Source organism: Centroberyx gerrardi, chromosome 4 (genome assembly GCF_048128805.1).
Source record: "Centroberyx gerrardi isolate f3 chromosome 4, fCenGer3.hap1.cur.20231027, whole genome shotgun sequence".
Lineage (NCBI taxonomy): Eukaryota > Metazoa > Chordata > Actinopteri > Beryciformes > Berycidae > Centroberyx > Centroberyx gerrardi.
Genome location: NC_136000.1, coordinates 27,824,760 through 27,849,918, shown reverse-complemented (window position 1 = coordinate 27,849,918; position 25,159 = coordinate 27,824,760). Strand labels below are relative to the sequence as shown.

Below are 25,159 nucleotides of genomic sequence, written 5' to 3'. Positions count from 1 at the left end.
TTTACGAACCCGACGAGCCTGTTCTGTTCGTTTCTCCTCCATTTTATTCTGTCGCTCCGCTCCTCTCTCCTCTCCCCTGCTCTCTCACTCCACTCGTCCGCCGCTCAATTAAGGTGAACGCAGGCAGGGTGGGCGGGGAAGTAATCAATGTTTTATGACAGACAGACAGAGTGGTGGAGGAGACGTGGAAAACAGGAAACAGACAGAATCAAACAAAGGAGTTCTGTGTCTGATCTGATGTTTATCAATCTTGTTCCTAACTGATTCATATGAATCACATTTTTAAGACCAATAAGGATACCACTATTTTTAGATTGAAGCTGCTGATATCCAGTATTTTGTGCCGATATTCAGTATCTTTAAACTTGACAATTTTCATGGGCAAAAGAATTGAAAAACATTCATTCTTTCCAAAACTTTATTCTTATCAGGGTGGAAAAGCCTCTGAAACAGCATAATGGGACACTAAAACTCTCCACTGAAATATTACTGATAATATTACTACTACTAATTATTATAGTAATAACAAGATATTCATGCATACTTGTGTGGAATCTGATCAAAATGTCTCATTAGAATCAGTTCAAGTGAAGGTCTTCCCATAGACAACCAGTGTAATATTGATCAATTCAACAATAAATATGCAATCAAACAAACATATCCATAATTTTAGAGGTTGATGACGCTGATTGGACTGAATCTGATATTTAATAAAAGGCCAATATCAGCCCCATATATCAGCAAACCAGTATATCAGTCCAAATCCATTAACAACTAATTCAATGAAAAGGAAATAAAACCTAAAACTAAACAGCAGTTTAGTTGGTTTTATTTGATCAAAGTTGGCAAGTAGGGGAGAGCGGGGCATGTTGTCACACTCACTGGTGTATTTCTCAGTAGTGCCTTGCTACTGGTAAAATAACCCCTCCCTCACTTATCCTGGGATGCTCAGACAAACATAAATTCTGACACAATTTCTAAAAGTATGATACTGTATATTAATGTACATGTAATATATACACATTTAATTTGATGTTTTATTATGTAAAATGGCTTCTTAGTCACTTAAAACAACTTTTGAGTAGTTTAAAAGGTCTGTGCTTTTACTCCTGCTTGGTTCATTTTTTAAAATAAATTAGATTTTTAGACATTAGTGAGTATAGTGAGATCTGGTATTTACAGTAAAATATCCTCTCTGGACTTAACCTCCCATAACTGATCCTAGAGCTGTGTTGATATGAGCTAAAAAGGAGCTCTCTCCAAACCTTGGGCTGATAATGACCCATCAATATCTGCAAGGCCCCCGCGGCAAAATGAGCAATCTGATCATTTATTTTGTGGGGAAGATTGTGCAACCTGCGCAAAATCGCATTGATTTTTATCTTGAAAGTAGCTAAAACCTTGAGTGCTTTTGAGCGATGTGCTCTTTTACCGCTCTTTCTCACTTGAGTAGTTTTCTCAACAAGCACTTACACTCTGATTGGATTGAAACCTAAGTGAGCCAAGAGGATCGATTGAGAGAGTGATGTTAGCGCTCCTTCCTTCCACCATGGACGTCAAACCTAAACCAGCAGCTTGTAGAATTTTCATCCTTAGATCTGAATCCTACACATGAATAGAGACACAGACAGAGAAAAAGAAGAGTAGTTTGTTTTAGTTTTCCTTGTTGTGTGTGTGTGTGTGTGTGTGTGTGTGTGTTGAGGGATGGACAGAGGCAGAGGGAGGAGAATCGGATGAAAGGTCGGCGCATCATCTGTTGGAAAAACAAGGGATGAACAGACAAAGAAGCGTGTTGGAAAACTGGCAGCGAACGTCAGAGCGGTTCATCTGCCGCCATCGTCCCTTCACTGGCCGATCACAGAGGAAACACACTGGACTATTTTAGTCTTTGGTTTTCCAGCTGGGCCGGGCCAGTTAAGAGCGGAATAGAACATGTGTATGATCATCGGTCCAATAGAAAGGAATAGATTTGTGACGCAGGAAATCAAATCCCACAATATCAATCATCCTCTGCTTTTTTTAATGTGTGGTTGATGTAATACTAAAAGTCATCTCAAAATTTGCAATGTATTTTAATTAGGGTTAGACCGATATATTGGCTTGCCGATATTGGCCTTTTATTAAAAATCAGATATTGGTCATTTAGATTGGTCCACCTCTGATATCATGGATACATTTGATTGATTACATACTGTATTTATTGTAGACTTGATCAATACTACACTGGTTTTCTATGGGAAGCTGAATCTGAATTGATTCTCATGAGACATTTTGATCAGATTCTGTTTTTACTATAAATAATGATAACAAGATTATTAATAGTTGCAGTAGCAGTATAGTACTGGTATCATCCTGGGTTTCAGTGGAGAGTTTTAGTGTCCCATGATGGTCTAAATGCTGTTTCAGAGGCTTTTCCACCCTGATAACAATACAATTCTGGGGAAACACTGAATTCTTGTATTGTTTTTTAGAATTTTGTGGCATGGAAATTGTCAATGCAAAATATCAGCTTCAATCAAAACATGTTAGTGTTGTTATCGGCCTTCAAAACCCCAGTGATTTCAGTATTGTCTGCTTCTGATTTTATTGATGGTTATACACTCAAAGGCTGCTTCAGTGTGTTTGAGTGGTGGCAGGTGGGTCTGTGGTGACGGACTGTGCGCTCCACCCTGCGCAGTAATGTAAGCTGTGGCTTAAACATCAACCAGGAGTCAACACACACCGCCTGACGCTGCCTTGACCTCACGCTCCTCACTCCTGTCAAAGGCAAACACCCCTGTGTGTGTGTGTGTGAGTGTGTGTGTGTGTGAAGGATACATTTACCAGATTTGTGTGTGTGTGTGAGAGAGAGAGAGAGAGACCGAGAGAGAGAGAGAGAGAGAGAGAGAGAGAGAGAGAGAGACATTACAGGTACTATACAAGAACATCAGACTAAAACTAGATTCTGCTGTCATTGAACAAGCCAAGCTTTTAAATATTCCCAGAAACAAGAGAACTAACAGGTTGCAGCAGTGTGTGTGTGTGTAGAACATTCTCTCGGTAATTAAACGAGTTCCCACAGGTGGGAGTCATGGCTCTTAAGTGATACATGGAGCCAGAGCCGAGTGCTAAAAACATATTAATCATCCACTACTGGAATTAAAGCCTGGTAATGATGCCTTACACTTTCTAACACACACACACACACACACACATTTATAGTAATTCCCTAACCTTTATTGTTGCCGCTACATGCCTAACCTTAACACTTAACACATCCTAATTCTAACCCTAACCCTAAACCCAAGTCTAAACCTAAGAAAGCCCCTTAAAGAAGTGAGGAGCAGCAAAATGTCCTCACTTTGCAGGACTTTCCTCATCTTTCTGTCCTTGTGACAGGTCCTCATAAGTATAGCAATACAAGAACACACACACACACACACACACACACACACACACACACAACTAACGTTTAATTTCACTAGAACTGAACTTAATGACAACACTTGGGGCAACATGGGGCCACAGTGCCAAGACTCATAACACATACAGTAGTTGCGATGTTGTGGGTTTGAATCTAATAAGACAGAAAGACAGAAAGTGATGCGTTACAGTCACGGTGTCTTCAGCAGGACGTCACTGCAGCTTGTGCCCTCGTTTCCATGAACAAATGGAGTTATTCTATTATTAGAAGTCATACTGGTGCAATTATCAATATGAAAGCGGATGAATGAGCTGCTGTTGTTCAGTTTCCAACCCTCCATACAGATCTGGATGAAGTCATGTCGTGTTCTGAAATTAATCTGGTCAACATCCTGCACAAACCTCGTCTCCGACTTTTCAGAAATTGAAGGAACTTTTTCAGTTTTTTAGGAATTGAGGGAAAACTAGTTGATTTTCCTATTGACTGTAATGTGTAGTTCATAAGGCATTTTTGCCTTTTGTTTGAGAACCATTTCGGGTTCCAAAAATATCCCCTCATATTTTCACTTCATGAAAGACATGAAAGGCCGTATATCTTCCCATATTCTCCACTTTCCAGTGTTTTATTTTCTGTCTTGAGGTCCATTCAAAGCTGTGTGTGTGGTGTCATGTACCAAAAACACTCTCAATCCATTTTGACACGTTCATTTTCCAGCATCTCCCTGAGCCTTACCAAGAACAGGATGTTTCTGTCGCTGTGTCTTTAAGACTCATTAATATTAATGACCCCTCTGTTCTGATTGGCTAACCGTTTCAAGAGTGAAACGTGAGACGCCGCAGCCCGGCAGCTACAGGTAGGGAAAACTCTCCGGTAATAAACAATGACAACCGCTCAACCGCTTTGAAAAAAACACTTTGTTAGTCTATTATTTCTTACAAAAATGATAATGAGCGAACCTTTGTGACGCCACAAAGTTACGGAAGTCCAAACGGCTCGTTTAGAGGCACGCTTTTCTAATATGGATTGTGTGGATTTAGTTGGCGACCGTGTGTTTTGATACTTTCACCATGTTTAGATAGACCATCCAACTGCTTTATCATCACAGAGGCAAGGGGAGTCCTGCTTTACACCAGATGGGACCTTTAAATCCCTTTTTGCTGTTTAGATGTAGCTTATGCACAGTTTTTACCACAAAAAAGTTGCATTAAGCTTGTTCAATTTACAAAACAGGACAGTTGTGACAGCGCTATGTGTGGTATTTCATCATCCATATTGATAATTGCTGTCATGCCACAGTGTAATGCGAGCAAAAGGAGGGGAAGCGGAGGGGAAATAATGAAATGCGACAGCAAGAAGCGGCCTACAAGGCTTTAAAGAACACAGAGCCATTCAATGTTATCACAATTCATTTGACGATTATGTATTTGAAGGGACGAGAAAAAAACAACGCCTTTGGTGGTTATCACAGTTGATTTGAGCGATAAATTTAGAGAGAATGTACCTGGGTTACTTTTACATTGCACCGCCCAGGTGTCGATGAAAAGCCTGCCCAGGGCATCAAAACAAGCCCACCCATTTCCTATCAGCCTGGCAGGGTGGGTCCTCATTACAGTGGGGTCTGGGTGGGGTTATGTGTCAGTTTACAGTCTTCACATGGCAGCTTAATGACATAATGACACAAAATTACACCATCCATTATTTAAAAAGGTGATAAACAAGGGACAGGCTGTTGTGGGGGTTTACAGCCACATTGGTGATAAGCTTAGACTGGGAAGTACTGCAGAAACTAGACGGCAAAAAAATATTAATCTGAAGTCATTTAGTCTCATTTTCAGTCTTCAATGAGGTGAGATACTTCCACTTGTTTCCACTGCAGTTTCACTTGTTTTGTGAATTTTCTGGAAAAAAGCATCGATATCCCGTTTCAAGAAAATTCCTGAAACAAGCTGATTTGCACTGAAAAACCACCTGAAACCACCTGAAACAAGACTTCAGGACTCGAGTCAATGACTTGTTTGCGTGCTATCAACACAGACAAACCTTGTACCTGCAAATGAAACCACAACCACAGAGATCCTGGGCTGGAAAACAAGCCCTCCTCCTCGGGGCCATGCAAGAGGAAGTGTTGTCATGTGGGTTCACTGCATTTAATAGACAGTGTTCAACTGAGAGTGGCAGGGAAGAAAGATGGGATGTAGATAAGGATGATGTGTGTGCAAAATGAAGGGAGGGCAAACCACAGTCAGCTATTTCTTCATGTGTTCTTAACTGGCATGAACACCAGAGAAAAAAAAGAGCGCAGATAAGTTCATCATGCTTAGTTCAAGTTACAGGGACTGGAATCAGATTTGTTGCGAGAGAGAGAGAGAGAGAGAGAGAGAGAGAGAGAGAGAAGCAGGATGTTCCCTCTCTCCTCCATCCCCATCATCATCATCACCAACAGATGAATAGAAGGAAACACATGCTGCCCTTCTTCCTGTCCTGTGCCACTTCCCATTACCTCTGCAGTGTGTGTGTGTGTGTGTGTGTGTCTATGAGATGTGTGTACGAGTGTAAAACACATTTCGCCTTTTCTGCTCTCGTCAGCACAGCTGGAAATATGTGTGTGTGTGTGTGTATGTGACAGTAAGAAAGACTCGACCTTCCAGTTTCCATTTTCTGCTCCCTAGTTCGCATCAATTCAGCTGAAAATGTGTGTGTGTGTGTGTGTGTGTGAGTGGAACCAGGTCATCCATGTGCCAGGCGTTCATACAGCGTCACAACAATACATAACTATGTTTGCAAGCACAATTTTCCGGTTATTGACCTCAAAATGGATGCAATCAGCTGACTGGGTCGAGGTTTAACATGCAGTCAACCCTGATACAGTTGTTGAATAGGTTTTCATTGTTAGGCAGGCAGAATAATGCCAAGGAATAGAGGAGGAGGAGTCATTTTTTATGCTGACACATTTATGCTTTATGCTGTTTTTGTCAGTTAAGAACCATTTCCAAAATGAAGCTGATTTTATCATTCCGCAACCTTGAGAAAGTCATTCATGTGTTTACTTCCTTTCGCCTAGACGACTCTAACACTCTCTCTGTTCCTGCCCAAAAGTCTCTCCAATCTCTTAAAGGTTCTTAAAGCTTTCCAGTGTTTTATTTTGTGTCTTGAGGTCCATTCAAAGCTGTGTGTGTGGTGTCATGTACCAAAAACACTCTCAATCCATTTTGACACGTTCATTTTCCAGCATCTCTCTGAGCCTTACCAAGAACAGGCTGTTTCTGTCGCTGTGTCTTTAAGGCTCATTAATATTAACGACCCTCTGTTCTGATTGGCTAACCGTTTCAAGAGTGAAACGTGAGACACCGCGGCCCGGCAGCTACAGGTAGGGAAAACTCTCCGGTAATAAACAATGACAACTGCTCAACCGCTTTGAAAAAAACACTTTGTTAGTCTATTATTTCTTACAAAAATGATAATGAGCGAACCTTTGTGACGCCACAAAGTTACAGAAGTCCAAACGGCTCGTTTAGAGGCTCGCTTTTCTAATATGGATTGTGTGGATTTAGTTTTGATACTTTCACCATGTTTAGAAAGCACATCCAACTCCTTTATAATCACAGAGGCAAGGGGAATCCTGTTTTACACCATATGGGTTGCCATCCTAACATGGGACCTTTAATATTTTTAGTTATTTATCAAGTAAAAAATACCAAACATTTGCTGGTTACAGCCTCACAAATACTAAGATCTGCTTTTCTCTGTTTCATATCATTTTCAAATGAATACAATCATTATCAAATGTGTTTTTTTGTAGCAATTTTAAGAATCTGTTTGGGCTCTGGAAGTTTGTGATGGCCATGTGTCATTATTTTTGAGATTTTATAGACTAAATGATTAATCGCAAAAACTAATTGATAGATTCATTGATAATGAAAATAATCGTTAGTTGCAGCCCTACTTCACAGTAACCAGTTTAACATGGGAGTAAGCCAGGCATCTTAACTGGGTTTCTCATAATCAGAGTATGAGCTTACTCAGTGGTTCTCAACGTGGAGTCTGGGGACCACCAGGGGTCCTTGAGGGGGTTCCAGGGGGTCCCCAGCAAATTGATGAATTGTTAAACTTCTCCATTCTTTCATTTACAAGAAGTTAACACAATTAGAGAATGTAGAAAAATGACTGTTTTGATCATAGTTTCACTGTTATCTCTACAGATAGTCATGGAATTCTGGACAAATCATATCCAACAATAAAAATATTCTCAGATTTGGGTCCGAGAGACAAAATCTCAATGGTAGACTGTTTAAATGGGGGTCTGTGGCTCTAATGTGGACTAAATTAGGGGTCCTTGATATGAAAAAGGTTGAGAATCACTGCTTTAAATAACTTAAAATGTATTTTTCACATGTGCTTTTATGTAATGATAGCTGCATGATTCTCTTCCCACTGTTGTTTCTTGGCATTTGCTGCTGTCTTCTTCTTGTGTAACTATTTCTGTGTCTTATCTTGATGATTTAGCATTTTGCGAACACTTAAAAGTTATTATTAAATATGAAAGTGCAGCCTTAGCCAGGACTGAGACACTCCCAGGTTAGTACACCCATACCGCTCACCCACCAGGAGTCTGGTTCAGAGCGTCACTCCTCCTCCTTTCTCTCCTCTGGAACGAAAGAATGTGATTGTAGATTAGCTTAACAGGGAGGATGTTGGGAAACAGGAGGCAATCATTAACCCCCTGTTCCTCTCCTGCTATTTCGCTCTCTATCTCTCTCTCCTCTCACCTAAATGTTCCCCCTCTCTTTCCGACACTATCCGTCTTATTCTGTCTCTCCATGTTTGTTCAACCAGAGTCGACAAAGTCTCTGACATGGGGAGACAGATGTTAGACAGATTGCATTCGTTTATTACAGATTTGTACTGGAGCGCGATATCTGGACCACCTGCTGTTTATAGGCAACAGACTGAATGGGTGAATCCAGGTGAAAGCTACGCTCACTTGGGGGATTCCGCCGCTAAATTCCCCCTCATTTGTGAAGGCACAAACAGATGAAGAGGAGGGGACGGATTAGAAAAGATTTTTGGGGCTGTAAATAATATAAATGGGGGGGTGGAACTTAATATTAGGATGTGGTTTAGCAGGTACAAAGTGGAAATTATATGTTACGTGCCTCAACACCTTCAGCTCCCATGGATGTCCCAAACAGCAATTTTCTGGATTCCTCATGTGAAAAATCACAAAGACAAAGCATTTCATAAATATGTATCATGTACAACATTAAAGATATATTCTAATCATGTTGCACAAATAAGCGGACGTGTTTACTGCACCGTTCTGGTGTTAAGACTTCCTGAAAATAAATACAAAGTCCCACAGCGGGATAACAATATTTTTAGGGACTTCAGGGAATTATGAGTAAAACAGCAAAATGTTAATGTTTGACTGAAACGGGATCTTTGTTCCGTCTTACAGTAAAGCGGATCGCTTAAAAATGTTAGATTCCTGTAATCCCAGTTCCAAAGCGTACACTTTGCCACGCATTGCAGCAATTTTAAGTCTCTAAGCAGTAGGTTAAGGCTAATGTTTCTCAAACGATTTCATAAACTCGAAACGCAGGGGAAGTGGACAGAGGTATGCGACCCCTCTGTCCACCCCCGCTTCTCCGGCTAGGTTGCGCAGGCCGTCTTTGATCCTGAACTACCGGGTCAAACCATTACAAGGTCAGAGGGTCCGCCAGGCACATTCCACAGCTTTTAATAGGTCACTACCTTAATAGTTCACTCAGAGAGAGGGAGGGAGAGAGAGAAGTGTTGACACAAAAACTGGAGTTGAAATGAAGACGAATTTGGATAGAGAAGTGGGGATAAAACAAAAAGAGGGAGGTTGATAAAGAGAGACAGGTCCAGTTTTGAGTTCTAAAACCGGGAAGTGAGTTAGCATTTTTGAGCCGAAAAGTGATTACAATTTGAATGGGGTTTTGGTTAAAAGCCTGAAAATAAAGTCTGTGATTAAGACAAGCTTGAGAAAGTATTCACGTTGTGTTCTGTGAGATAAAATGAACCATTAAACATCCCATTAGTGAATTTTGAAGGTTTTATGCGCTGTAATAAAGTATGTTGCTAACAAATGGCTAACTCTCTTTAACTACAATGGGTTTGTCGCACAATAACACGTCATTACGCAGAATAGTCCGCCATAAAGCCTCTGAACTGTAGTACTCGCGCTCTTTTCAATTTAGACTGTAGATTTACAGATTCATAGTTTTTTTCCTACAATTGTAGTTTTTTTTAAATTGTTGGTTTTTGAATTTGCTAGCGTGGCTAGCTTGTCTGAAGCTGAAGCTTTGAGTGTTTGTGACATTTGGAGGAATGTAACCTTTGCTGTAATTTATTTTTTACTAATATCGATTACATTTATGCTTTAAAATTCGTGAAAGCAGTGTTGATTTGTCAAAATTATCTCATTTAACGAAATGTAAGACTGTCATAGAGTGCTATAAACACAGAGTTTATTTTCGCAGTCCAAAACTATATTCAAAAACCCATTGAAGTGAAAAACCGTCATTGCTGGCCCACTCGTATCACTGCGTCTTAAATAAATCCATCCACTTGAATGTGAAATTGCAACAGTCACACTTGACTCCCATAATCTCTGTTGTTAGTTGGCTCTCTCTCCAACTCCTGTTCCTACTTAAGTGTTTCTCCAGTTCTCCTCCTCTTTTTTTTGATCCACCTCTATAGGATCTGTGCGTGCCATCATCGAGCCAAGTATCGGTGTGTTGGATCAAAACAGTTATTTCAACCCACGCCTTTCACCTATCCATCTATCCATCCATGGAGCGGGTGCAGTTGACTGTTTTCTCTCTGGGCATGACAGATTAATAGTGGCACTAAATCACGCTCTGCTGTCGTGACACCGCAGCCGAGAGGAAACCGACAGAGAGCAGGTTAGCGCTGTGATTTCCACGTGCTCACAGAGAAAAAGACGAGGCAGCGCTGTCGTCTAAATGTGCGTCACAATTAACATATCTTTAAGATGTTGGAAATGACTCATGAGGACGTAATGAAAGGAAATATGAGGCTGTGCAACCTGACAGTGATACCAAGGTGCTGGAATTAGGTCAACTGGATTTTTTTAATTATTAAATGACACTTTTGAGAAGACATAATGATCAAAAATAGTGTTTGGAGCTGAACTGATGCACCGTGCAGCTGACATCTGAATTTCAGTGGCTGAGTGAAAAAAAACAAAAATCATTAAACCAGATTGAGTTGACAACAAAGCAAAACAGACACTGTCAAGTCAACACATTCTACCTGTGCGTGTTAATTAATGTAAATAGTTCCCACACCTGAGATAATTACATAATGACGACTGTGGTTTTGGAATCCCGATGAAAAATTGGCTCATTAACACGCACACACACACACAGTCCCACTTTAAACACAGCAGTCCCCCAGCCCAAGACAGACATACTACTAAATAAATAATAAGTCACCATTAGAAAGTGTATCAATATTTTATTAGTTTCAACTATATAAAAAGACAATAAAAACACAGACAGAGTTGTCTTTAAGGACTTATCGGTCAACTGGAAACTGCAAGAAGTAGTATCAAAATAGAAGTGGGCCTACATGCATATGCACGCACACACACACACACACACACACACACACACAATATTCTGCACATGATGCACTCTCTCTTTCCCCAAAGTCTCATACTATATAAGTCACAAAGCTGTTTTTTTACAGCTCTACAAAACCTCAGCTACAAAAGCAGGTTCCTTCAGACAATCTACAGCTTGGATTCATAAACTTCGACAATTTATTTTGGGTCCCTGGTTGAGTAAATTTCTCATTTGGGTCCCAGACCAAAACAGTGGCAGGCCATCTAATCTACATAACTAACTAGTAAGTTTTCAGTGCAGCATTTCAAATTTAATGTAAACGTTAAGTGTATTGCATTGCTTCTCTCCTTCTGTTACATCCCTCAGATGAGCTTCGACTCTCTGACGTTCCTGAAGGGGACGCTGGTCTGGTGTCTGCACGACAACTCCCTGGAAGACAAAGACAGGGGGAGAGGAAGAGAGATTAATTAAAAAAAGTCAGAAAATAGGACAGAGAAGTGAGTGATGTTTACTTAAGAACAAAGAATAGACTAAGGCACTAATAATAACGGTGACACAACTTATTTGTTTTGGGATCTGACTGCCACACTCAGCTGTAGCAGGTTGTGTGACTTCTTTGTGAGGTTATGATCACATCTACAGTTTGTTTTCTTTGGTCCCAACCATGGTGGAGAGGTTGACTTTGTTGCATTTATACATTTGCTTCATTTAGGTTCACACTGCCAGTTACGAGAGAAGCAGGGCTTGTAAACAAAAGTCACATAGCTCGTTTATTGGACAGAGTTTTGGTGACCTGACAGGTAAGAAAGGCAGAGGTACGCATGAGGAACTTGTCACAGTCTTTGCTGTCTCTGGTGTTCATACCATTATATAACACATGAAGAAATAGCTGAATATGAGCATCAGTCCAGACTGTGGTTTGCCCTCAGTTCATTTTGTTATAATAGGCTTTTTAGGAACTGCTGGTTATCAGATGTCAACAACCATCTCCTAATACCCATAAAAGCTGATGTTAAGGAGCTGTTGACTGTATTTGGTTTGGAAAATGCTCTCACTCCTAACAAACCGCACTGCAGTTCTCTGAGAGATGCCTGAAAATGCAAGTCTCAGTGTGGTTATTTGGTGCCACCTGAGTTGGAATGGCATTGTTCTCACCTGGCCAACCGATCAAATAAACCGCTCCAAACATGCTTGGTGTGAACACACCCTAAAGCTATCTAAACCTTTCTGTCAGTAGGGAAACAGTAGTTTTGATAAACAAACAGCCGGCCTCAGCACATACAAAACATCCCAATCAGAATGTAAGAAACAGAGACAAAAGGAAGACACTCGCACACACACTGTTATTACTGGAAGACATTTTTAGAGAATCTGCACTTTAAGTGATGAGGTAATATGCTGCTATTTGTAGTGCGTAATAAAAAAGAGATGGTGTGCTTATTAAAATATACCAGTTCTATCTAAAGGCATAGACCTCTCTGTGGAGAGAGGGAATGAGGGAGAGGGGGGGGGGTCAAAATGGAGAGAAAGCTCTAAAAGATCTCAGATGCCTCCACTCTTTTGCTCCGTCTCTGTTTTCCCTCCTAAGGGTCTTTAAATTTTTCACACAAAAACACTTCACAGCTGAATAGCCTCAGTGCCCCTCCAAGCCGCCGCCGACCACAATTCATATTCCCACAGATGTGAAGACAAACAATGCCACATACTTACTCTTGATGTGTATCTACTGATAAAACGTGTGTGAATCTGTGTGTGCGCTCGCAGCTCCTTTATTCCGGCATGCGGTTTCGAAAATCTGCTTATTTTACCATAGTGCAAAAAAACGGACCATAACATTACACATGTATGACAGCTTTATTGGTCTGAATACGACCTCAGGATTAACCCTTTACTGTCAGAGCCGTTTTACCATGCTCTGTCACCCACTTATAGTCCAGCCTGCCTTCACTCCACATGACATAAACACCACTGCAGCTCCCTGGATTAAATTGTCTGGCCTGGGCTGGTGTGTGCATGTGTGTGAGTGAGTACATGTGCTTGCAAGAGAGATATGAGTTGTGTGTGTGTGTGTGTGTGAGCAGCGATTACCCTGAGCAGGTTAGCTACGGTGGCTTTAGCTGCGTGTGGTTGGAGACAGACCCAACCTGATGGTAAACAGCCATTCACTCTGGCTGGCACTCAGTCTGCCCTTTACACAATACAAGTCTATGGAGGTAATTCAATGGAAGAATTGACACTATAGTAAGGGTGCTCCTCGGCTCCGGCCCCGGCACAATGCAAACCTATGGCCGAGTCGGTCATTCTAACCATTTAAATGTCGCTGGCTCCTATGCAGCGTGGGCCTATGGAGGAGCCAGTGAGGTGGGGCCCCGCATTATTCAGTCCATGGCCTTTAAATGAAGTCGCATAATCACTTTTATTCCCAAAGAAAGTCTATGCAAAAAAAACGAAAGTGCACGTAACATAATGGATATCCACTGAAGAGCCAGCCTGTCACCAAAGTATGAACACCTATGGCTCGAACAAAGACCAAAATAGACCAGTTGGGGAATAATAAAAGTGTGCACCCCCTGCCCCCCAACACACAAGAGCAACAAAACAAGAGCAAATAAAAGACACCTTTGTCACTGCCACACAGAAATGCTCTTGCACAACCGCTGGAGCAGGACCTGCATGGGTAATGACCTGTTTTGTGTGTGTGTGTATGTGTGCACACACACTGGAGTGAAGCAGGGGCAGAGTTTCAGCCTAACAGTCCAGGTGGAAAACATCTACATTCCATCTCCATATTCCACTCCCTCCATCCCTGCCATCACACTCACATTACCTCCACCAAATGCGTTAAAAGGGCAAACAATACTGATGTATTGTAGTTGTAATCTGGCTGCCTTGCGCATATGGTTCAATTCACTTGGCTGAATACAGGTCAGTGAAGAGAGGAGAGGGAGGGATACTGTTAGGAATATATAGTTTTCAGGGTAGTATGGTTTTAATATTTAATATGATAAATCGGGCTCAAATAAATACATCAAACTACAACCAATTATCTAATGAACAAAATAACATGACAAAAAAAACTCTTCGACATCCAATACCAAATGCATGGACAAAAAAGAGCTCAGGTGTATTATGGCTATAATACCCATTTGAGTATTTCAGTAGTCAAAAAGTTTGCTGGTGTCACCATTTTAACATGGTTGAACATGGAAAATAAAATTTCCAAATCTGTCTGTTCTTTTGCCTTTTATTCATCTTCTTGATATGAAATCCATTTTACACTGTAGGTGAATCAACTAAAATGTTCAGCTTCAACTCACGGTTCCAGTGCTTACCGCTTTGACTGCATATCAGCAAAACTGCATCAGATAAAAAGAGACGGCCCCCTGATTTCTCTGCAAATGTGTCCCTCTTGTTTACAAAAGGCAGGAAAACATTCAGACAAAATACAGCTGAGTGTAGTTTCTAGGCTGCTATGAGAGCATTTGATAACAATCATAAAGCAGAGATATGGTTTAGCTTTACAATAGGCCTATTGAGCTCTGATTCACTTTTCATATCTACTCTACATCTGTGAAAAACATCCACCAAACCTGAGACCTTCCACTAAAGACAATGAAGTATATCGGGTGCTGCTGAACTTTTCCAGCTCTGGAGGTAAAATGAGCACACCGAGTTCTCCTGTCATCTTGCGGTCTGAAAGAATCAGGCCTATGACCCATTTGGGGTCCTGAATATGTTCTTAAAGAAAACTGTGGTAGAACTCAATAGTGTTTGTTCCACTGTCGTACAAAATAGATATATTTTCCATTCATAAGGTGCCACAAAGGAACTGCTGAAACATTTACACTGGGTGTTATGTAGGGACCATGCTACAGCAGCTACAGTGTGGTGGGAATAATGTAGCTAAGGTGACAGAGTAACATCAGTCAGGTGGACAGAGCTCTCTCTCTCTCTCTCTCACACACACACACACACACACACACACACAAAGACAATGCTGGAACAGGGTTTTATGTTTTATCTCTGTTTTATAAACAGTGTCATGTAAGGACTATTGTACACTAGCTACAGTAATGGGAACATGCTAGCCAGGTAACACCAGTCAGGTGAACTGAGCTCAGGTTGCTGGTGTTTCTCACAGGCTATGCAAGAGCGTGCACATGCCCACACACACACACACACACACACACACAAACACAATCATGCACAGTATGTACAGTGCATACAAATACGTACACACACACACACTCGCGTACCCAGATGGGTGGGTGCAGTATGCACACACACGACACAACACACACAAAAACCTGGACAAAGAGAGTGATTATTACCTCTCTGCTCCAGCAGACATACAGCATGCATAATTTAAATTCAATTACACTGCAAGGAGCAGGAGGAAACTGGAGAGAGAGACGCGGGCAGCCGGCAGTGTACTACACCAGTAAAACCATTTCCTTGCCGGTGACTCAGCACGTCTCACAAACTGGGCTCAGTTTACCAGAGCCGCCTTAGCACGGAGCTGCAGCTTTCTCCATAAAGTTACATCTTCGCACAGAAATGCTTCGGTGAAACCTGAATCCACCGGCCAATTCACTTCAAAGAGTCTGTAACTGCAGTGTGACGCTGCCAGCCGCAGGACTGTCCAACCTATTGGTTTCAAAGATGATGTATTGGATCAAAGACATTTTTCCCCCCAGAGATGCACTGTCTGAGCTGTGATAAAAAGACTCTGGATAGGAGCATCTGCTAAACACCAAAAATCTAAACACCTGATTGCAAAATGACACTATGCACCAGATAAGAATGAGTTTACATGTATTTCAAAGCTGTTGTAGGTTTGTTTTCTCAGGTGTATTATGAGTTCTAATGGGTTGAAAACACTCCAAAGAGCTAATTTTCAATCTACAAATCTAACTCTTCAAGAACATATGTGAATATGCCATGAATTTACATGGCTAAATAAACTTGGGAGCTTTAACTTTACCCCGACTACTCTCAAACACTTCAAATATTTCTGAGAGAAGTACCACAAATAGACAGGAGAGAAAATGACTCAGGGTGAGGGTTGAACTCAAACATCCAATGTGATAGGGGGAAAGAGAGGGAAAAGAAGGGGAGGAGGAAGAGGAGGAGAGCTGTATCGGGGTTTAACCTTATATCAAGCTCTTCTTTGATGGTGCAATAAATGACAAGGCCCACTGACAGAAGTTTGATCTTTTTGATGTTGTGACAAAGCTTTCCTGCCCGGCCTGTGTTCGTCTTATTTAACCTGGATATATTCATGTGACAGCTGAGTGACGGGCTCGGCCTTTCACAACAAAAGACAAAGGACTCGGTCGTTCGCAACCACATCTTTACAGCCCGTCTCCCTCATCCTGCCCTCAGCAGGTGAGAGTGCAGGTGTTCCCCAGTAAGACACAGCACATATTAGATAGGATCTTGGGTACGGGCTACAGGGACTGCTGGGAAGTTACTTAAGGCTTCTAACATGTAATTTCATTTAAAGCGAGCAAAATGTAGAAGTCTTTATTTCTAAATTGTTTAGAAAAGCTTACTGTATTAGTGGTGGGACATCTGTAACCGCTTCCACTGTATACTACATAGGACCATTGTGATGTTAGTTTCTACAACCATCATTGACTTTTACCACTACATTTCAGCTGTTGCATCTCAGGTGTTACAGGTATATGGTCTAGAGACAAAAAGTCTTTGATCATTTTCTTAATAACAAGGTGTTGACGTCACAGACCAATGCACTTTTACCTTTACTACTGCCGCTATGCTCACAGCCATAGGACAGAGGCTTTCATCACATTCTTAGATAAACACAATGAGGTGAGGGCGTTAGGGGCATATTCACCTCCATCTTTACCCGTTTCCTCTTCCACTAGGACTCCAGCAGTCATAGGGGATTGGGGGGGTTCCTGGGTAAACAATAAGGTGAGTACTTCATGAGACCATTTAATCTTAAAGTGTTAATCCTATATATACAGGCTTTTTTTGGTGCTAAGCATTCATTGCTGTGGTGTTTCTGCACTGCTCTTCCCAGAGATCACCTGTCAATCAAACAGTGCGTCCAGGACTGTGACGTCTTTTTCCTTGGATTGTCTGTTTAAGTTTGAGTTTTTGTAGGTGCCGCTCTTTTCTTTGTCTGTAAAAATTGTGTGGTTTTCCTGTGGTGTCCTTTTCAGAGTCCATTTTCTACTAATGAGTCATAGTCCGAGTTGTCCCTTTGACCCGGCTGTGTATAAAAGTTACAGTGGTCGTCACAGGACCATTCACTTTTACGCTGTTAACCTTGAAGGCCTCTCCGCTGACAGTCATTAACTTTGACCTTTTCCATTCACTGCTGGGGCTCTCGCAGTCACAGGCCAGCTCTTTTAATCAAGTGTTTAGATAAGCAACACTTTGATATTAACCCGTTACCTCTTTTCTTTGTGAATTCTCATCCAGGCTGTGTTAACCTTTTAGTCAGGCACTATCTACAGGGCAAGCTGCAGAGCGCCTCACGGGACCATATATGTATATTTACATCATGTTAACCTTGACAGCTATTCACCTATAAAATCAACACGTTTAACTTTTCCATTTACAATAACTCTACGAGAAACGATCAGTCACTTTGGTCACTGGTGGAAAAACAAGGTGCGTAACTCATAGAACAATTAATTTCTATTTAAAACAGTTTCTTTTGCTGCTGCTCTCTCCATGCTTGGGGGAAGCCCTTTTCATTCAGGACTTACAAAAACAACGAGGTGTGGTCCATTCATGGTTCACTCACTTTTACATTTATACCTGTTAGCTTTTGTTCACCTTCCTAGATAAACAGCAAGGCGTGGGCCAAAGCTGCCATTCATTTGTGCAGTACCTCAGCCTTCGCTGAAAAGCCTCGAGGCTGACCTTCTCTTGATGTAGACCTTAACCCTTGGAACTCTGCCTACACCTGTACAGGTACTGCTGTTATTGTGTGATAAATACACCCAGGATTTGCTCACAGTGCTTAATGTTGAATGAAAGTAGAAATCCTAAGGTTTCAACTGTAATAAGGGGCTCAACACATCCCATTGTATAATGGTGGTTTAATGGTACAGCCATAAGATGGCATCTTGGTTTTAGACTGATCAATCAATACGGACATGTTAAAGCTGAAAATAAGCATTGGGAATAGAAATAGTAGATTAAGTCTAAGACACATGGACATTCGATACTTTAGGTTGATACTTGAGGGGAAACTAAGTTCACCCTGAGTTTAAATAATTGACACCCCACTGCTATCATTTTTTCTCTCAAATCTTTTAGGCTTAGGGTTGACACTTTCTTAGAGAAACAGTAAGGTGTGTGTGTGTCTGTGTGTGTGTGCGCGCGCTTCAGATGCCAGTTCCCTTTTCTAAGAGGCTTGAGGCTGAGGCTTTGATCAAACAAACACCATGGTGTGGGATATCAGTCAGTGAGGCTTGTTTTCTTCGCTCATGTGTGACCTGAAGAATGTAATTCTTCACACAGGCAAAGTCTGCTGCAGTTGCCTTCAACTTAAACACACACACACAGCAAACGACAGCCGAGCATCGCTGGGAAATCTGGAGTGATGTCATGAATGATTAAGATTAGGGTGGTGTAGTGTGTCAAGGGAACAACGCTCCACACCAAGTGGAGAACACACACACACAAACACACATGCATGTTTGCAGCAATGCGTGTGGACACAGACTCACATCTACATACACAGACATGCATGCATGCACTCAAAACAACAGGATAATAAACATTAGCTGTGTATCCACAACTCCTGGATCTGGCTGCCTGCTGGTGAACTCCCAAATACTACAGAGCTCTTTTGATCCTTGAAATCCTGTCCTGAGCTTCGACTTCTGTGTGATTTTCTACTCCTTTGATACTCACTCTCCTGTTGAGTTATTCTGTTGCCAGTGTGTCAGTTGTCAGTGTGATACTGTGAGTGTGTGATGTCTGCATGGCTATGGATGTCACCTCTGAGTGGACATTGTACTGCCTTTTTGAATGGGAATCATTCACACTAATGGTCATCCTATTGTATATACCGTCCATTTTCAAGTGTGAGGTGAAATCTGTGGAATACATATTGTAACATCGTTGCATATGGACTTCACATCATAGGATGAATATGGGACAAAATAACAGACTGACAGCTTATTACTATAGGTAATCATGTTAACCTATGTTAAAAAAAGTGACAGCACCAAGAAAATAAGACCAAGTTTAGCTCACTGTGCCACTATGTTTGCTTTTAACTGCATTTGTTTATGGCAGTCAGAAGACTGTGGAGGTGTCACTCAGCTGGTCTCAGCACCAAACACTGCAGAGAGCTTCACTGTCCCTTTGTTTCTTTAATAGGATGAGCTCAAGTGTGTGTGTGTGTGTGTGTGTGTGTGTGTGTTTGATCACTCATCCGTCCGTCCTCACAGTGTCCTCACTATCCTGTTACATAACACCACTACACCTGCATCTTAACAATTCCCTTAACAACGGCAGAGGAGGTGGTATGTGTGTGTGTGTGTGTGTGTGTGTGTGTGTGTGTGTGTGTGTGTATACATCAATATACTGTATGTGCAGTGTGTGCCCGATTGATTTAGCAATTTTCATTATGGGCATGCCTGGATTTATTTTGCCTTTTATTTTGTGTTTCATTACATGGAGCATGCACAACTCAAAAGTGCATGAACACACACACACACACACGATTGGGTTACAGCATGCCCAACATATCATCACACACCTACTGTTGCTAACCCTAATCTGGTCCCAGTGGATATGCGCAAGCGCCATGTACAAACACACGTGTACACACACACATGCACGCGTGCACACACACACACACACATACCTCCCCAGGGAGAGGAGATGAGAGGCAAGTACAGGACAGGAGAGTGGCTCCCACACTGCTGAACATACACCTTACAACACTAGAGGATCAGATGACAAGCCTCAGCCAACACACACACACACACACACGCACACACGCACACACACGCAGTATGTACAGACTCACAGAGTCACCCTTTCTGTCGGTCTCTCTTACAGAAACACACACACACAAACCCTAAAAGGCAGCACATAGGACATAGTCATCTCATGAATTCTCTCCCCATGTCCTTAAAGCTGGGAATCAATACAGCCATTACAGCATGGTGAAAACGGAATGCGAAGGATCTTCTCTCTCTCTCTCTCTCACACACACACACCCACTATGAGTCCTTATACACATCCCACATGCCTGTGTGGTAGTGAAAGGCTGTGGTAGTCGCATATGTCGCTGATTGTGTCAGTGGCTTTATCATTTAATACCTGTGCACTGTGATGAGCTACCACTGGTTGACCTCACACACGCACACACACACAACCAAACAATGCCAATGGAGAACCTGATAAACAACTGGTGCAACTGTACACACACACACACACACACACACACACACACACACACACACACACACACACACACACACACACACACACACACACACACACACACACACACACACCAAACACTGGTAAACAAATGCAAATGAACGACCTGTTACACAACTGGCTCAGTTGCATGTGCAGACACACACACACACACACACACAAGGTTAATAACTACACAGCACTAAACAATGCAATCAAACTCATAAACAACTGGCCCACTGATCAACAGAAATAACAAACAACAACAACCACAAAAAACCTCCCCAAATGAAATACATTCACCATATTAGTAAAAGATGCCGGTTTTTAGAAGTGGTATCAAATTTGCTGCATCAAGCGGTGCTGAAACATTTTCCAACAATACCCAGCCCTAGATTTTGAGCCAGCGCCTTTCAGCCAGAGAATTCCCAAAGCAGAAAACTCAACTAAAAGCTAGTAAGTCTCATGAGTATAGCTGTCTTTTTATTGTGCCTTAGTATTGTGTAATACTAAGGAGACTAAGGAGGAATCTTGTAACATACTTGGAAGTAAGTGAGCCAGGTCATGCTGAGTTTTAATTAAGGAACCTTCCACACCCTGATTCCGCAGAGAGACTTTGTCTCTGTACGCCAGTGAGAGAAAGCGTGGTAAAACTGTGTGTACAAGTGTGTGCGTGCAAGTGTAATTGTATAGTACTGTATGTGTGAGAAAGCGTCTGACCTTGAGACAGTGTGAGTGAGACAGTCGAGTGTGTGTGTGTGATTTCATGCAGACGATGGCTGGGTGAATACTGGTTGAGCTAGTTAGCTGGCACTGTTTCAGGTATAATTAGCACTGTGATCCTCATCTGGAAAACATGTTTTTTTGTCTATCAACCTTTCTATCAGAATGCTGGTAACATACACCATCTGCCTGTCCAATGCCAAAGATGGGTAGATAGACAGAAAGACAAGGGGACAGACAGGCAGATTTTGTATGGCAGGTTTTGTATGTAGGCCAGGTTTAAGAAAGCCAAATTAAAGCCTTTTTAAGACCTGTTAATGCTACCTGGAATTACATTTAAGACCAATTTAAAAAACAATCAAGAAACAACACCAACAAAACCAGCCTACAGTATTTCTGATTGAACATAGTTAATGAAAGTTCTGATCTAAAAAATATGGTGAAAAAAATACAACCTCTGAGAATTGTATTTAAGACATGTTAATACTTAATTTACTTTGTGGTTCGTATTGAAGAAGCGATATGAAAAGCAGCCAAACAGCCTAGCTGGACCACTGGCATAAATACTTCCATCCCATTCCAGTAAGAAGCCTACATGTACAACACATCTATCTCTCTGTCTCCCACTCCCTCTTTTTCTCTCTCTCTACCTTGGGATGAATAAAAAAAAAAATCTGTCCCCTGTTCGACCCTCCTACACCAGGGAGGTCACAGAGAAAGGAAAGGGACTGCAGATACGGTCCATCACTGAGACAGTGAAGACAGGGCAGCTTAGCTCATCTTCCTGTACATGCCGATTGGATTTCCTTCTTTCCCACACACACACACACACACACACACACACCGTGAACTACCGCACACCAATAAACAATGTAAAGTCACCATGTTAAACGACTGGACCGCAGACACACACACACACATAAAAAGGAAGCTGTTGCCTACAGTAGTGGAGATGTACTGTACCTCCCATGAGATTCCTGGGAGGGACGCACTGTGCAGAAGGTGCGTAACCTACTCAACAGGAAACTACAGGTCTATTTTAGGACCGCGGTGTCCCCGCCCTGCCCTGCTGTGAAATGGTATGGAAACACAACAGGATGGGCTATCTCTTTCTCTCTCTCTCACCCGCATCTCGTAAACCCATTAGAAAGACCATAAACACATCAGTGTGATCTACTTCCCATTTACGCAGAGTGGCGTTTACACCCGGGAATTACACACATCAATGGCGCTGATAATCACCTGGGAACCTGGCTGTGGTTCTCCGGGAGCCACGGGGCGTGTGGGTCGGAGACGAGGCGCAGCCACAAAACAGTAGCAGCACAATCCAGGGAGGACACATGACTCTGATTCAAAGTATTTCTTTTATGTGGTTAAACATGATGTTTGAGTCATCCGATGTATTTGTTTGTTACAGCCCAATTTGTTGTTACTAGGCTAGGACTAGGCTAGGACTAGACAATGAATTTGAATGGTAAAAAATGTATCATTGTCTTGACCCACCAATTTCATTCTGATGACAGCTTTGACAGCTGAAACATCTTGTTTTAACTGTGCAAACGAATAAAGAAATATTTGTGTTTGAAGCATTGTGCCTCCTCCCCAGATTATGCGTTTCCAAATAAACAATACACACTGGAATAAAGGGTGACAGGTTTCATTATCAATTAACAATGTGCATGATGTAAAACAATGAATGGTCTATGGCAGGTCATTCCATCCATTGTCACAGTTTTACAGGTGTGATCTACAACTTTAACACAGTCTTGATGAACTTCCTTGGAACTTCATTGTTCAACAAAAGCTGAAAAGACTTAGGCTCAGGTCAGTTTTTACCATTTCTTTCACCTCAGCTACTAGCCAAACAATAAACTCATTAGCATGAATGTATTCTGAATGATCAGCACCATTTGTTGTGTACCTGGGAACAATACTTCCATAGTTTTTTTTCCAGTTACAGCAATAAATCATACTGGTGTAACAATCATATCTTCTTGCTTGCCTCAAGGTCAATTTGCAAAAATAAAGTGTGTCTGTGTCAGCTTTTTGGATAGATCAGTGCGGAAGATGTTTGATGTGGGGTGTCAATGTCTCCTCTGAAATAAACACACTTCCTATGACTACAGCTTCCAGCCAGATTAACACAGACTTACAAGCTGCTCTTTTGATAGCGTGGAAATTGGATGTGCTATTTGATGTGGGTTGCTCTGTTCACCGCATTTACTTTGAGCTTGACCACAGCTTTCTTCTACATCCGTCATCTGCCAATAAAAGGGTTTAGTCAACATGTTTGATCTCGCCAACTATTGGTACAACTACACCAACTTACTACCTACTGTGCCTACTCGGCAAAGCCAGTATTAGTCATTCAAGGAAAACCTCAGATTTTTCTTTTTTTTGTACTGAGAAAGTTCTATGACTCCAAGGCCCACAAACTCCATTCAAATCTCAATGTATAACTTTAAAATGTATTGCCATTTTTCTTACTGCCTGAAATACCGACCATGAAATAGCATATTTCATCCACTAGCAGCGATTTACTCTAAAACCTAAACTTCCCTTCCACAAGTCATCTGTCAACAACGAGATTACGACCTCCTGATCCCTCTAATTATCAAGATGACTACATCACAATTATAACCAAAGCTAGCAAAGCTGTCATGTCTTACCAACGCAATAAGAACTGCAGCCAGCGAGGAGGCTAAAACAAACACAGACGGGGTCAGATTACAGTCACCGCAGGACAAAAGGTGTGATACAACTGTTTGACGAGGTTTTACAGTCAGTACGATATCCTTCACCATTCATTTCTCCTTCTAATAAACACATTAACAGGCAGTAATTACCCTCTGACTGATTGGTATTATTTGATGAAGCATTTTTAGTTCTAATGAGCTCTTTATATGGGCTGTCATCATTCAACCACAGCGGAAAAGGCGTAAATCAGATTGTGGGACAATTATTTGAGTTTAAAGGAGACGAAACTCACTTCATCTGTTTGAAAATCTTGAATAAATTATTTCAATCCCGGTGGGTGAAGATTTAAATGGGAATGGCAAATTAATTTTGGCTTCAAAATGTTAATCCTATGCCCTGGGGCTGTATGGGTTGTATTACTGAGCATCCGCCACCGTCTCCCATTTCGAGGAACAAGAAAGGAGAAGTCTTGCCTCCTAATCTGTGATGTCACCATGATGTACAGCAAAGAACATGACAGTATTGGTACTTTGCTTACTTGATGAGAGCTGTCCTGGGCGTGTCTTGCTGCTTTGGCTCCCCTCCGCCTGGAGAAGCGAAGGATTCGGAGCCCTGGGTTGATGGAAGACTGGAGGATGGGATGCAGGAGGAGGGAGGAAGGGTGGAGGAACGGAGGGATGAGGGGAGGACGGATGAGGAGGGAGGGGTCTGGGGCGGCGGGTTCTTGCCGCTCCGGAGCAGGCGTAGGGACTTGACTCTGAGAGGCTGGATGAGGCCGTTGTTGCTACGACGACGGGCCACCTTGCCAACAGGTCCCGTACCTGCCCTCCTGAAGGTTCTCTCTGGTCTGGGAACACACAGAACACACAGCACATCCAAAACAGCATGTTAACACAGCCTTGCCCTGGAAACTTTTTGGATAATGGCTTCAGTTTTCCACTTCTTGGTAACTCCATATAAAATTCTTAGGGCAGGTTCACACTATTCCTCTTCTGTAACCACATTTTGTGCTGATAATATGAGAAAACGGGTCATCCAAAGTACGCTTTGTTTCCTTAACAATGCCAGACGCTCTATTCAGCTGGTGATGATGTAGCATTTTACTTCAGGGTCGCTGTAGTTTTCACAAAGACAGATTTAAGACCGTTTAATGCTACCTGGAATTTAAGAACTTAAACACCAAAAATTAGTATTAATAAGTAAAAACCTGCCAAAAACAGCCCATTTCCAATAGAGCTTAGCTTTTGAAAGTTCTGAAAGTATTGTAGATATGATGTCCAATTGTTTCTATTAAAGCAGC

The 25,159-nt window shown here is 41.8% G+C and overlaps 1 protein-coding gene across 1 annotated transcript in view; it reads right to left on the bottom strand.

Annotated features, from left to right (window-relative positions):
* Positions 1-10,886: 10,886 nt before the first annotated feature.
* Positions 10,887-25,159, bottom strand: part of LOC144538576 (uncharacterized) — a 64,886-nt gene continuing 50,613 nt past the window's right edge. The window contains exons 14-15 of the mRNA XM_078283232.1: positions 24,398-24,706; positions 10,887-11,445 (exon numbers count right to left, since the gene is read on the bottom strand). Coding sequence (XP_078139358.1) covers positions 11,379-11,445; positions 24,398-24,706 — 376 coding nt within the window. The 3' untranslated portion in view covers positions 10,887-11,378. The remainder of the gene's footprint in view (positions 11,446-24,397; positions 24,707-25,159) is intronic.